This window comes from Pelophylax lessonae, assembly GCF_965119305.1.
Source record: "Pelophylax lessonae genome assembly, chromosome: 1".
NCBI classification, from domain to species: domain Eukaryota; kingdom Metazoa; phylum Chordata; class Amphibia; order Anura; family Ranidae; genus Pelophylax; species Pelophylax lessonae.
The window spans coordinates 552562686-552577689 of NC_138768.1; the positions used below are offsets into that span (position 1 = coordinate 552562686).

Genomic DNA, 15004 nt, shown 5'->3' on the forward strand with positions numbered 1-15004 from the left:
GATATAACGCCCCTGACCGTGCTTACTGGTCCACGTATCGGTAGTTAGGTGGACCTTGGCACAGATGGCGTTGCGCAGTGCACACCTGATTTTTTCCCCCACTTGGTTGTGCAGGGAAGGGATGGCTTGCCTGGAAAAGTAGTGGCGGCTGGGCACGACATACTGTGGGACAGCCACCGACATAAGGTTTTTAAAACTGTGCGTCTCCACCAGACGGAATGACAGCATTTCAAAGGCCAATAATTTTGAAATGCTGGCATTCAGGGCCAGGGATCGCGGGTGGGTAGGGGGGTACTTCCTCTTCCTCTCAAGTGTTTGGGAGATGGAAAGCTGAACGCTTCCACGGGACATTGTGGAGATGGTTGTTGGTGACCCAGGTGGTGGTGTTGCTGACAGATCGTCTGTTTGCGGGGTGGCAGGTGCCGGTATCACTACAGATGTGGCTGGAGCGGCCGAGACTGCAGCAGAAGAGGAAGCAGGATGAGCCAGAGACGTTTCTTGGTTTTGAAGGTGTGTACTCCACTGCAGCTCGTGCCTTGCACTTAGATGCCTGATCATGCAGGTTGTGCTCAGGTTGAGAAGGTTTATGCCTCGCTTCAAGCTCTGATTGCACAGGGTGCAAACCACTCGTGTCCTGTCATCAGCACATTTTCTAAAGAACTTCCACGCTAGAGAACTCCTTTGAGCTGACTTTGGTGCGCTCGTTCCCTTGCTGCATTGGGCAGTAGCGGGCGTAGTGTCTAGGGCACGGCCGCTCCGCTTCTGCACCCTGCTCCCTCTTCTGCTGTGCTGGTGGCTCTGTGCGACCACCGCCTCTTCCTCCAAACTACTCAGGTCACCTGCATGACGTTCATTCCATGTGGGGTCGAGGACCTCATCGTCCTCCACATCATCTTCCACCCAGTCTTCACCCCTGCCCTCCTTGTCGGTCTCCACAATGCTGAACGCCGCAGCAGTTGGCACCTGCGTTTCGTCATCATCGGAGACGTGCTGCGATGATCCTTGCATGTACTCATCTTGAGAAATAAGTGGTTGGGCATCGCTGCACTCAATCTCTTCCACTTCTGGGGCAGAGCTAGGTGGATGGCCCTGGGAAACCCTGCTGACAGAGTCATCAAAAAGAAGAAGAGACTGCTGTATGGCTTGGGGCTCAGACTGCTTGCCTGATTTGCAAGGGGGTGAGGTGAAAGACGGTTGGACATCGGCTGCAGGTGCCAACTGTGACCTTTCTGCAGTAGACTGGGTGGGAGACAATGTGAAGGAACTGGAGGCACTGTCAGCAGCAAACCAATCTACTATCGCCTCCACTTGTTCTGGCCTCATCACTTCTAGGGGTGTATGATGCCCTACCAAATACTGATGCAGGTTCTGTCGCCTACTCACACTTGAGGAAGGTGTTTCACTTGTGCGTGTAGCTGGCACAGATCGACCACTTCCTCTCCTTGCAACAGGAGCTCTAGCAGCAGCACCACCACGACCCAGGCCACGGCCCCTATTTGACGCTCTCCTCATATTTCTGAAATTTAAGATCTTGCCCTAGAAAGGTCTTTATTGAATAGCGGAACAAAAGAACAACAGTATCGCACGGGTGTATCTCACAGTCAAATATGCAAACTATGCCGCAATTTAATGTTTTTTACACCAAAAGGGTGTGTATTGAATAGCGGAATAGGATAAAAAACTGTGTATCTCACACGTACAAACACAGACTAGGCCCGATTAAATTTTTTCCTACCCTAAAGGGAGGATGAGGAAGAGGAGTATGGAACAGGCAGCACCCTCAAATCTTCAGAAGTATGAGATGAACCCCAAAAACTTGGAAAGGTGGATCTCACACGTACCGACACAGACTATTCCGCAATTTAATTGAGCCACAAAGGTTTTTATTGAATAGCGGAATAGGAAATATGATCAAAAAAAAGTGTATGTTTTTCACACGTACAGAAGCACACTAGGCCCCAATTACTATTGTTTGTACACCTAAAAGGATGGATGAGGAGGAGGAGGAGGAGGAGGAGTATAGAACAGGCAGCACCCTCAAAGCTTCAGAAGTATGAGATGAACCCCAAAAACTTGGAAAGGTGGATCTCACACGTACCGACACAGACTATTCCGCAATTTAATTGAGCCCCAAAGGTTTTTATTGAATAGCGGAATAGGAAATATGATAAAAAAAAAGTGTATGTTTTTCACACGTACAGAAGCACACTAGGCCCCAATTACTATTGTTTGTACACCTAAAAGGATGGATGAGGAAGAGGAGGAGGAGGAGTATAGAACAGGCAGCACCCTCAAAGCTTCAGAAGTATGAGATGAACCCCAAAAACTTGGAAAGGTGGATCTCACACGTACTGACACAGACTATTCCGCAATTTAATTGAGCCCCAAAGGTTTTTATTGAATAGCGGAATAGGAAATATGATCAAAAAAAAGTGTATGTTTTTCACACGTACAGAAGCACACTAGGCCCCAATTACTATTGTTTGTACACCTAAAAGGATGGATGAGGAGGAGGAGGAGGAGTATAGAACAGGCAGCACCCTCAAAGCTTCAGAAGTATGAGATGAACCCCAAAAACTTGGAAAGGTGGATCTCACACGTACCGACACAGACTATTCCGCAATTTAATTGAGCCCCAAAGGTTTTTATTGAATAGCGGAATAGGAAATATGATCAAAAAAAAGTGTATGTTTTTCACACGTACAGAAGCACACTAGGCCCCAATTACTATTGTTTGTACACCTAAAAGGATGGATGAGTAAGAGGAGGAGGAGGAGTATAGAACAGGCAGCACCCTCAAGCTTCAGAAGTATGAGATGAACCCCAAAAACTTGGAAAGGTGGATCTCACACGTACCGACACAGACTATTCCGCAATTTAATTGAGCCCCAAAGGTTTTTATTGAATAACGGAATAGGAAATATGATCAAAAAAAGTGTATGTTTTTCACACGTACAGAAGCACACTAGGCCCCAATTACTATTGTTTGTACACCTAAAAGGATGGATGAGGAGGAGGAGGAGGAGTATAGAACAGGCAGCACCCTCAAAGCTTCAGAAGTATGAGATTGTGTTCACTGTACCCCACAAAGATTGTGTTCACTGTACCCCACAAAGATTGTGTTCACTGTACCCCACAAAGGTTTTGTTCACTGCACCCCACAAAGATTGTGTTCACTGTACCCCACAAAGGTTTTGTTCACTGCACCCCACAAAGATTGTGTTCACTGTACCCCACAAAGATTGTGTTCACTGCACCCCAAAAGGATTGTCTTCTCTGCACCCCACAAAGATTGTGTTCACTGTACCCCACAAAGGTTTTGTTCACTGCACCCCACAAAGATTGTGTTCACTGTACCCCACAAAGGTTTTGTTCACTGCACCCCACAAAGATTGTGTTCACTGTACCCCCCAAAGATTTTGTTCACTGCACCCCACAAGGATTGTCTTCACTGCACCCCACAAGGATTGTCTTCACTGCACCCCACAAAGATTGTGTTCACTGTACCCCACAAAGATTTTGTTCACTGCACCCCACAAAGATTGTGTTCACTGTACCCCACAAAGATTTTGTTCACTGCACTCCAAAAGGATTGTCTTCACTGCACCCCACAAAGATTGTGTTCACTGTACCCCACAAAGGTTTTGTTCACTGCACCCCACAAAGATTGTGTTCACTGTACCCCACAAAGGTTTTGTTCACTGCACCCCACAAAGATTGTGTTCACTGTACCCCACAAAGATTGTGTTCACTGTACCCCACAAAGGTTTTGTTCACTGCACCCCACAAAGATTGTGTTCACTGTACCCCACAAAGGTTGTGTTCACTACACCCCACAAAGGTTTTGTTCACTGCACCCCACAAAGATTGTGTTCACTGCACCCCACAAAGATTGTGTTCACTGTACCCCACAAAGGTTTTGTTCACTGCACCCCACAAAGATTGTGTTCACTGTACCCCACAAAGATTGTGTTCACTGCACCCCACAAAGGTTTTGTTCACTGCACCCCACAAAGATTGTGTTCACTGTACCCCACAAAGGTTGTGTTCACTGCACCCCACAAAGGTTTTGTTCACTGCACCCCACAAAGATTGTGTTCACTGCACCCCACAAAGATTGTGTTCACTGTACCCCACAAAGGTTTTGTTCACTGCACCCCACAAAGATTGTGTTCACTGTACCCCACAAAGGTTGTGTTCACTGCACCCCACAAAGGTTTTGTTCACTGCACCCCACAAAGGTTTTGTTCACTGCACCCCACAAAGATTGTGTTCACTGTACCCCACAAAGGTTTTGTTCACTGCACCCCACAAAGATTGTGTTCACTGTACCCCACAAAGATTGTGTTCACTGTACCCCACAAAGGTTTTGTTCACTGCACCCCACAAAGATTGTGTTCACTGTACCCCACAAAGGTTGTGTTCACTACACCCCACAAAGGTTTTGTTCACTGCACCCCACAAAGATTGTGTTCACTGCACCCCACAAAGATTGTGTTCACTGTACCCCACAAAGGTTTTGTTCACTGCACCCCACAAAGATTGTGTTCACTGTACCCCACAAAGATTGTGTTCACTGCACCCCACAAAGGTTTTGTTCACTGCACCCCACAAAGATTGTGTTCACTGTACCCCACAAAGGTTGTGTTCACTGCACCCCACAAAGGTTTTGTTCACTGCACCCCACAAAGATTGTGTTCACTGCACCCCACAAAGATTGTGTTCACTGTACCCCACAAAGGTTTTGTTCACTGCACCCCACAAAGATTGTCTTCACTGTACCCCACAAAGATTGTGTTCACTGCACTCCAAAAGGATTGTCTTCACTGCACCCCACAAAGATTGTGTTCACTGTACCCCACAAAGGTTTTGTTCACTGCACCCCACAAAGATTGTGTTCACTGTACCCCACAAAGGTTTTGTTCACTGCACCCCACAAAGATTGTGTTCACTGTACCCCCCCAAAGATTTTGTTCACTGCACCCCACAAGGATTGTCTTCACTGCACCCCACAAGGATTGTCTTCACTGCACCCCACAAAGATTGTGTTCACTGTACCCCACAAAGATTTTGTTCACTGCACCCCACAAATATTGTGTTCACTGTACCCCACAAAGATTTTGTTCACTGCACTCCAAAAGGATTGTCTTCACTGCACCCCACAAAGATTGTGTTCACTACCCCACAAAGGTTTTGTTCACTGCACCCCACAAAGATTGTGTTCACTGTACCCCACAAAGGTTTTGTTCACTGCACCCCACAAAGATTGTGTTCACTGTACCCCACAAAGATTGTGTTCACTGTACCCCACAAAGGTTTTGTTCACTGCACCCCACAAAGATTGTGTTCACTGTACCCCACAAAGGTTGTGTTAACTGCACCCCACAAAGGTTTTGTTCACTGCACCCCACAAAGATTGTGTTCACTGCACCCCACAAAGATTGTGTTCACTGTACCCCACAAAGGTTTTGTTCACTGCACCCCACAAAGATTGTGTTCACTGTACCCCACAAAGATTGTGTTCACTGCACTCCAAAAGGATTGTCTTCATTGCACCCCACAAAGATTGTGTTCACTGTACCCCACAAAGGTTTTGTTCACTGCACCCCACAAAGATTGTGTTCACTGTACCCCCCAAAGATTTTGTTCACTGCACCCCACAAGGATTGTCTTCACTGCACCCCACAAGGATTTTCTTCACTGCACCCCACAAAGATTGTGTTCACTGCACCCCACAAAGGTTTTGTTCACTGCACCCCACAAAGATTGTGTTCACTGTACCCCCCCAAAGATTTTGTTCACTGCACCCCACAAGGATTGTCTTCTCTGCACCCCACAGAGATTGCGTTCACTGTACCCCCCAAAGATTTTGTTCACTGCACCCCACAAGGATTGTCTTCACTGCACCCCACAAGGATTGTCTTCACTGCACCCCACAAAGATTGTGTTCACTGTACCCCCACAAAGGTTTTGTTCACTGCACCCCACAAAGATTTTGTTCACTGCACTCCAAAAGGATTGTGTTCACTGCACCCCAAAAAGATTGTGTTCACTGCAGCCCACACACAGAAAAATGGATGTGGATCACTGACACCTGCCTATCTCCTATCCCACACCACACAGCAATATTGATTGTAGTTTGTAGAACACACTTTCCCTAAAATTCAGCAGACTCTGTCCCTAACAGGATTGAGAAGAGATCGTAGATCAGGAGAACTAAGTGCAGACCCCACCCCACACAGCAATTTCGATTGTAGTTTGTAGAACACACTGACCCTATAATTCAGCAGACTCTATCCCTAAAATGCCTACAACTCGCCCTGCCTAAACACTCCGACCTGTCCCTCAATTCTATCCGGACACAAATGGTTTTTTCCTGCCTATCTTTCCCTAATCAGCAGCCAGCACGTTGATGTGTGCTCTGTCCCTGATCTAAGCAGCATAATGACGCCGCTGCGACTGCCTCGAACTTATAAAGACTTGGTCACATGCTTCAGACGGCCAATCACAGCTACTGAGACATTTGCAGGCATGGCTGTGATGGCTTAAGGCACACCAGTTAAACGATTGTTGATTGGCTGTTGAAAGCCCGCCATGAAAAGAGCGCCAAAGCATGCAAAACCCGGAAATAAAACGACCGAACACGGATTTTTACCCGAACATACAGTAAAGTGTCCGTGTTCGGGTAACAAAAATCCAATTATTCGGTACGAACACGAATAATACAGTCCGTGTTCGCTCAACACTACTCTCTAATAAAGACTACCATGATGAAAATAAATTAGTATTAAAGTGCCAATTAGGACGACTGTAGCTCTCTGACAATGACACAGACTCACCTAAATAAAACTCAAAATATATTGCAATGCTATTACCACAAATAGTCACTGACTACAGCTCCTGCTCTGACTAATGTATAAATCAGGGGAATATCTGCACATCTACAACCCCTGTCAAAAAGTATGGAATCATCACTCTTGGAAAATGTTCATTCAATTGTTTAATTGTGTAGAAAAATAATAATCACAGACATGCCTCAAAACTATTCTCATTTAACATTTCAAAATTCTGGCTTTAAGAAATACTAAAAAAAAAAAAAAGAAAGAAAACTGTAGTCAATTGCAACTGTTTTTGAATATCAAGCAGAAGAAAATATTACGAAATCATGGAAAAAAAAAACAGTACAGTACACCACTAGTACTTTGTTGCACCAAATTGGCTTTTATATTCAGCTTAAATTCTCTGAGGCATGGATTTAACTATCGATAAACAGTATTCTTCATGAATCCAGCTCCAGCTTTCTCTTATTGCAGTTGCCAAATCAGCTTTGCAGGTTGCAGCCTTGTCATGGACCATTTTCTTTCATCTCCACCATAGATTTTCAATTGGACTGAGCTCTAGACTATTTGCAGGCCATACCATTTCCTTTCTTGAACGAAAGTTTTCACCGCTTTTGCCCTATGGCCAAATGCATTATCATCCTGAAAAATGATGTCATCAGCACGAAACATCCTTTCAATTGACGGAATAAGAAAAGTGTCTAAAATCTCAAAATAAACGTGCATTTATTAAAGATTTAATGACTGTCATCTCTCCCATACCTTTACCTGACATGCAACCCAATATCCTCAATGATTGTGGAAATTTGCATGTTTTCTTCAGGCAGTCGTCTTCATACATTTCATAGGAACGGTACCAAACAAAAGTTTCATCCAAACAGGTTGGGGAAAAAGCTCACCCTTTTTTAACTGCAGACTAATTAGCAGATGCAATCTGATGCAGATGTTTGTTTTAGAACTGCAAAGTACATGGTGATTCCATATAATTTCCCTCAGAATTGAGTGATTCCATATATTTTTCCTCTGCTTAATCTGCAAAAACAGTTGCAATTAACTACAGTTTTCTTTCTTTTTTTATTTTTTAAGTGTTTCCTAAATCCAGATGTTTGTAATATTAAAGGAAAATAGTTTTGAGGCATGTCTGTGATTCGTTATTTTTCTACACAATTAAATAATTGAATGAACATTTTCCAAAAGTGGTGATTCCAATTTTTTTTTGCCAGGGTTTGTACTACTGCTTCTTGAATATTCCCCTACCAGTCATCAAATCACTAGTCATAAGGGGGGTAGCTCTAACAGGAGGAAACAAAGCCCTGCTCATCTACCAAGATGGCCCCCTCCACACTGGGACACAGTGAGGAATAAGGCACGGTATTGCAGTAATGGTGAAAAGATAAGCTGCAGGGAGCTTACTGGCAATACTGGTGGCCTCCCACTTGATTTTTGGACACAGCTTCCACAATACAGGTCCACTTTAAAAAGTATTTTATGTGCCTCCTCTGCACACCAGCATTCATAGATCTCTGTCATCCTGAGACAAAAAAAGATAAAATGCTGCAGCATACTGAAATATTAATAGATCTGAGAGACTGCTATTCTTCGTATCTCATACAGTGACCTTTGATTGGGCTGCACCATTTGAGTTGTTCGTCGTGTCACATAATTCTGGCTGCTGTTAGGCTAGGATTCCCACTGCCAAATATACACAAAAAAAATCTACCTATTTAAAGATGGACATTTTGTTCTACTTGGGATGCCTTATCTTAGTTAGCTGCTTAGCTACATGAACCAGAGCTGGTGATGAATGCAATCATGTGAATGCACTTTTTATCTGTCTCCCTGTGTCTGCTCTGAAACTACAAAGTATTTACTTTTTGCTACCAATCAGATTTACCGTATATCTATTATGATTAATATATCCTGTATTCTTAGGACTTTTTTATATCAATATTTGGAATCCTAACCCCCAAGTTTGTAAAATCAGTTGAAAATTCCCACTTAATGATTTTTTTTTAATGCGTAGGCCTTGTTATTTGTCATATTTATCATTATTCCTTCTGAACAATAGCACTTTTGTTCTCTGTGAAGGTTATTATTCTCAGTATCAGTTCTCATTTTGTAAGTGTGGACACTACATGTTGCAACCTTTACTTCCAAATTTAGAACATGAGAAGGCAGGATAACTCGGTGAGGGGATGACATCAACCATAGAGAAAAGTGAAACATTTGTGTGGCTACTTTGCATTAAACACTGGGAACAGCTTAAGAGATTGATGATGCTAGTGCACTTAGAGCAGTGTTCTCCAAACTGTGGCCCGTGGGGCAAATGTGGCCTTTTGCTAACTTTTATCCGGCCCTTGAAGCACTATTCTTCCACAGACACCAATAATGAAACACCATTCCTTTTGCTGACACCAACAGTGGGGCATAATTTCTCCCATTGACACCAATGATTGGGCACTATTTCTCCTAATGAAAGCAATGGGGCACTATTCCTCCCACTGATATCAACAATGTGGCACCATTCCTCCCACTGATACCAGCAATGGGGCACCATTCCTCCCACTGATACCAGCAATGGGGCACCATTCCTCCCACTGATACTAGCAATGGGGCACCATTCCTCCCACTGATACCAACGATGGGGCACTGTTCCTCCCACTGATAGCAAAAACTGGGCACCCCTCTGATACCAACAAGGGACCCTATTCCTTCCACTGTTACCAGTGATGGGGCACTATTCCTCCTAACACCTGACCATATATAGGAATCATATATTTACGAGCTGTAGCTTTGGAAAACAAACAGGCAAATGAAAAAAGTGTAAGAAAATATTATATTTCTATTATGGGTACACAGTAGTTTATTGTTATCCTCTTTGTAGGTCTCACCTGGAAATTATTTCTGCATGTATTGTCTGTATTCTGTCAATAAATGCTTATTCGAAACAGTTTTTGGTACTAAAGGGATTGTAAAGGCAGAAGTTTTTTTTTTATCTAAATGCATTCTATGCATTAAGCTAAAAAAAAAACCTTCTATGTGCAGCAGCCCCCCTCAGCACCCCTATTACTTACCTGAGCCAATCTTTATCCAGCGATGTTGCAGAAGTTTCTCAGCTGCCCGGGACTTGCCTCCTTATTGGTTGAGACAGAAGCGCTGCGCAGTTGGCTCCCGCTGCTGTCAATCATTGTTAGTCAACCAATCAGGAGAGAGAGGGCGGGGCTCCATGTCTGAATGGGCACAGGGAGCTGTGATTAGGCTCAGGTGCCCCCATAGCAAGCTGCTTGCTGTGGGGGCACTCAACAGGTTGGAAGGGCTAGGTTCACAGAAGAGGGACCAGAGAAGAGAAGGATCCAGGTAAGTATAACATGTTTGTTTGTTTGTTTTTTGTTTTGTTTTTTTAAAGCAAGACTTTACAAGCACTTTAATGTGTAAAGACTGATGTTGCCTTGCAGGATCTAACTTATCATAAAATATAAAGTGCAGCGCAATAATATTATGGGAATAATATGAGAATAGTCCAAAGAATCCGAAAAGGTCCATACAGTGCATGAGGAGATGGACACCCAAATCCCTCCATCGGTGAGATATACACCGCGCTCACCGTAAATCAATAGATAAGCGCCTTAATAGAAATATCCAGATGACCGAAACTAGGCAGAGGAACTTTCCAAACAGGATCCAGGCAGCCACATCCAAATAGCAGGGGACCTCCTCACAGAGTACAGACCCTGGTCATTCACCCATATAACATATAAAAAGGGGCAAGACCTAAGTGCTCTCCGTTAAAATTTATTTATTAAAATATAGCACTCACATGATGAATACAATCTCAGCATAAGAAAAGCCTCTCGGATGGCGCAAGCGGTGCCGTTTCACATGTCACGGCTTCCGGCATCAAAGCAGAGTGAGGATGACAGCGGGTGACAGACGGCCCCTGCTTTGATGCCAGAAACCGCAACATGTTCTCTGTTCTCAAATCAGATTGTGAAGTAAAGCCTATTTCTCACATTTATGCTTATCTGCCCTTGACTTCTCTGCCCCCTCTGGACTCCCTAAAGATGATGATGACTGGGACCTCCCCTTCCAGACATTGGTTTCCCTACAAGATAGAGTGATCCAGTTTAAAATAGTGCACAGGGCCTACTATACTCCTTCCAGACTTCATATAATGAATCCATCGCATTCCCCAGAGAATGTTGAAGATGTGTTTAAGCTCCGGGTGATTTCACTCATATGTTCTGGACCTGTCCCCCTATTGTGGAGTTCTGGAAGGAGGTATTGTCCATTGATAATATGTTTTTGTCGACTCCGATACCACTGACAATTGATGTTTGCCTGGTGGATAACCTCATCCCGACTAGGGCAGGCAGGATTATGGTGAACTTACTGCATTTTTATGCCAGGAAGGCAATTGCCTTACATTAGAAGAAGAGGTTTCCTCTTCTATCTCCTTCTGGAAACAAACAATAAATAATAATCTCCCACTGTATAACGATACTTACATTTCCTGTGAATGTCCCACTAAGTATGATAAAATGCGGTCCAAGTGGTTGGCGGACCCCTTCACTGCCTCATCTGGTTAGCATGTGAGTGTGGTTATAGAAAACTGTGTCATTTAAGTATTAACAGTGCCTTCTTTTTCATGTGTTTCTTTTTTTTCAACTAACTTGAAGATACGTTCTATAGACTCTATACCCTAGTTCTTCTCACATTAGGGTTCTCTGTATATAATTGTACTTGGAAGTCGCACTAGTTTTATTTTGTTGCTCATGTTTATGTACAAGTTTCAACTATGTCAAGTATTTTACACCCCTGCATGGGCAACAAATAAGATGCCTTAATGTGTTTTTTTTTTTTTTGTTTTTTTTATGTTGTATTATTCAGTACATTAAACTTAATAAAATAGATTTATAAAACATAAAAAAAATAAAAAACATATAAAGTTCATGACAAAGTGCAATCGGTTGCAAAAGTGCATAGGTATATTAAAGTGTATAACAGTTTATTCTCCAGCGGTGAGGTGACAGCTGTAATCACTTGCGTCCAAACAAAGTGCTTCTTGTGTGCATATATATAAACAAATTGGTGTGCTTTTCACCTCCTTGTGACACCTCTGTGCTCCCAGAACTCTCACCTTAATAGGCAATTAAACAAGCCTAGTGATTGAAATGCTTGAGATGATGTTCCACCAATCCTAGCCTGGTTCCAGGTCTATCAGAAGTATTCAGGTGATCCTAAATAGTGATTAAATACCGCCAAAATAAAAGGTCTAGCTATCTCAAAAAATGATAAAAACGTTGTTTGGGTCCCGTGTTGCATGACTGCGCAATTGTCATTCAAAGTGCGACAACACTGGAAACTGAAAATTGGCCTTGGCAGGAAGGGGGTAAAAGTGCCAGTAGGCAAGTGGTTAATAAATTGTGTGAATATTCACTACAATTATCCAATCATGTGAAAAGCAAACAGGTAAACAGGAATTTGCTTTTCACATGAATGAATATTGGAAGTGAATATCTATGTTGTTTGTTAAGATTCTCAACTCCTTTGGTTTCTTTGGTACATGAAAACTGAAATTAAAATTTGTTTGCAGGATTTCATTTCTGTTTGGGTTCTCTGTTGGCTGCAGGATGGAAGCTCTTCTCAACCAATGGCTCTGGAGACAGGAATATTGGCTTCCCCCTGGAGTTACCTGGGAAGACATGAAGGAAACAGAAAATGTCCATTATCCTAGACCTTCTCATCTCTTTTTCGGTATTCCATGTGCACTCATCCTTACTGGGTTGAGATTTATATTTGAAAGGTAAGACCTGCCCAGAAGAGTATACATGTATTTATACAAAGTGCTGATGTGGGATGAATAGAAATCATGGTAATATTTAAAGTGTAAATGACCTTTTCCCAAAAAATGAAAAAGAGAATTAACACCCTGCAACCTCCCCACTGCCCCGGTCCCCGCTGCACTTACCTCCTTGAGTAATTAGCTATCACTGTCCACACAGCCGGCGCAGTGGTCTGAGGATTTGAAAGCCCTGCTAATCTTCCCCTTCTTTTTTTAGGGCTTCCGGGGTGGATCAGAGTGATTCCAATTATTCAAAGTAGGGAGAAAGGTAGGGAGACAAGTAGGGTGAAAAAAAGTACACAGTCTTGTAGTGATGTGCAGCTGGTAGTAATTTTTTTCTCCCCATTTGACTGTTGGAGCTGGGTTGAGCCCCGTCCTTGCCTGTACTCTGAGTGCCTTGTCTTAGGAGTGGACCCCATGGAGTGTTGAGTGGCACCCGTTATTCGGTTTTGGTCACAATTGGTCAAAGTGGTCACATGATCAGAATTGCTCTTATCCATCCCAGAAGCCCTAAGAAAAGAAGGGGAAGAAGAGTGGGGTTTTAAATCCCTAGACCACTGCATGGGCAGTGACAGTTAATCACCCATGGAGCTAAGTGCAACAGGGACTGGGGGTGTCAGGGTAGGGTGTTAGTTCACTTTTTTATTTTTTGTAAAAAGGTGAACTTACACAGGATTGCTCACATTTACGAAAATTTCTTACAGTCATGAATTTGTGGGTGCCTAAGTTGATAGTAAACAAATGAGCGTACTTTTTTCTCACACTGGTTACAGTAGAGTATATCGTATAACAAAAATGAAGGGATTTCCAGTCACTACTTACCAACCAGCCAGCAACCAGCCAAATTAACCTGTCTAACAGTATGCGTTAAAAACAGGGGTTTAGTGGCACACATTTGCAAATACATGCGTAAGCTGCAGGCCGCGCCAAGGCACCCTGATATCTGCAGTCCCTAACTCTACCTTTAAAGAGTGTCCACAATGGGAGCACATGTATTCTGATGAGATAGATGGAGGACAGGTGACTGGAGGGAGCCCACCCCTCCTTAAAGGCGCAGGGTCACACTGAACACCCAGCACATAGCACAATGGCAGCAAAGGTGTCAGTGCGTTGCCTGACCAATATAAATGTTATACGATATTGCAAAAAGTGGTCACCTCCTCCACCTATAACTTGTCTAGATAGTAAGGAGCACTGGAAGGGCAAACGCAGATCAAAAACGAAGGGATTTCCAGTCACTACTTACCAACCAGCCAAATTAACCTGTCTAACAGTATGCGTTAAAAACAGGGGTTTAGTTGCAATGTGTACAGCCAGCTTAAATATTCCAGCCTACATAGTTGTGCGTGCAAGGAATTTGTTATTCACACTGCTTTACCCTCCACTGTTTATCTTTTACTGTGTGAATATTCAACAAGGACTTATGAGAGGAATTAATACTAACTTAGAGTAGAAATTGCCCTCACCCTCTGCTCTAACAGAAAATGTCTCCCAATTTTATTGCTAACACATTTGGTTATAAACCACGTGAGGAAACTGCTCTGGAAATTGTGGACTCCAGGAAATCATATTCAAAGAGGTACTGGGAAGTTTTAGGATAGGTTCACACCACATGCGGTGAGACTGCTTAGTCCCTCTGCATGGACAAGGCAAAGTGCTTTGTCTCCCTATCTACCCCTTTCACACCACTGTGTTGTGGTGGTGTGTGGGCATGGTGCGCTAAAAATCAGTATTGCATGTGTACTTTTTTCAGCGCAGCGTAGTGCAATGAAATGCACTGCCTCTCTCTGCAGTGTTGGCAGTTGAACTTTATGAGATGTCTGTGTGACATCTCAATAAAGTTAATTTACAAAAAAAAAAATGCAGATAAAAAAAAATCGTAGATCAGCACATCACTGTGCTGATCGCAGCCCCACTGCACTGCACTCCTACCGCTGCTTTGCAATGCAGTGGCTGTTGCGAATGAGACCTGAGACTTGCAGGTATAGTCACATGAAGAGGATCTTTAAACAAGCTCTGGTGAGGTGTCTCCCTTACAGCAAGTCTTTCTTTGATAAGCTAAAATTCAAAAAGGCTTTCACAGCATAAGCGAAAAGAACAAAGGAGCCACCATTTAAAAACACTGCTCTTTATTATCGTAAGTCACAAGTGCTGACCCTCTTCCATTGTCTCGGGGCCAGTGAATGAAGTCATCACGCATGCTCGGTGGAGTGGCGATTGTGTGTTTTTTGCTTAGCCTTTCCGCAGTGTCTTGTGAGTACCACTTATTATAATAAAGTGTGGTGATTTTATATACTACACTATGGTGGTTCCTTTGTTCTTT

The 15004-nt window shown here is 43.4% G+C and overlaps 1 protein-coding gene across 2 annotated transcripts in view; it reads left to right on the top strand.

Annotated features, from left to right (window-relative positions):
• LOC309553939 (ceramide synthase 4-like) overlaps positions 1-15004 on the top strand; it is a 205248-nt gene that overhangs the window by 88609 nt on the left and 101635 nt on the right. The window contains exon 2 of one of the 2 annotated variants that reach the window (XM_082255444.1): positions 12433-12642. In XM_082255444.1, the coding sequence (XP_082111570.1) occupies positions 12470-12642 (173 nt within the window). In that variant the 5' untranslated portion in view covers positions 12433-12469. The remainder of the gene's footprint in view (positions 1-12432; positions 12643-15004) is intronic. The other variant, XM_082255443.1, reaches the window with a different exon arrangement.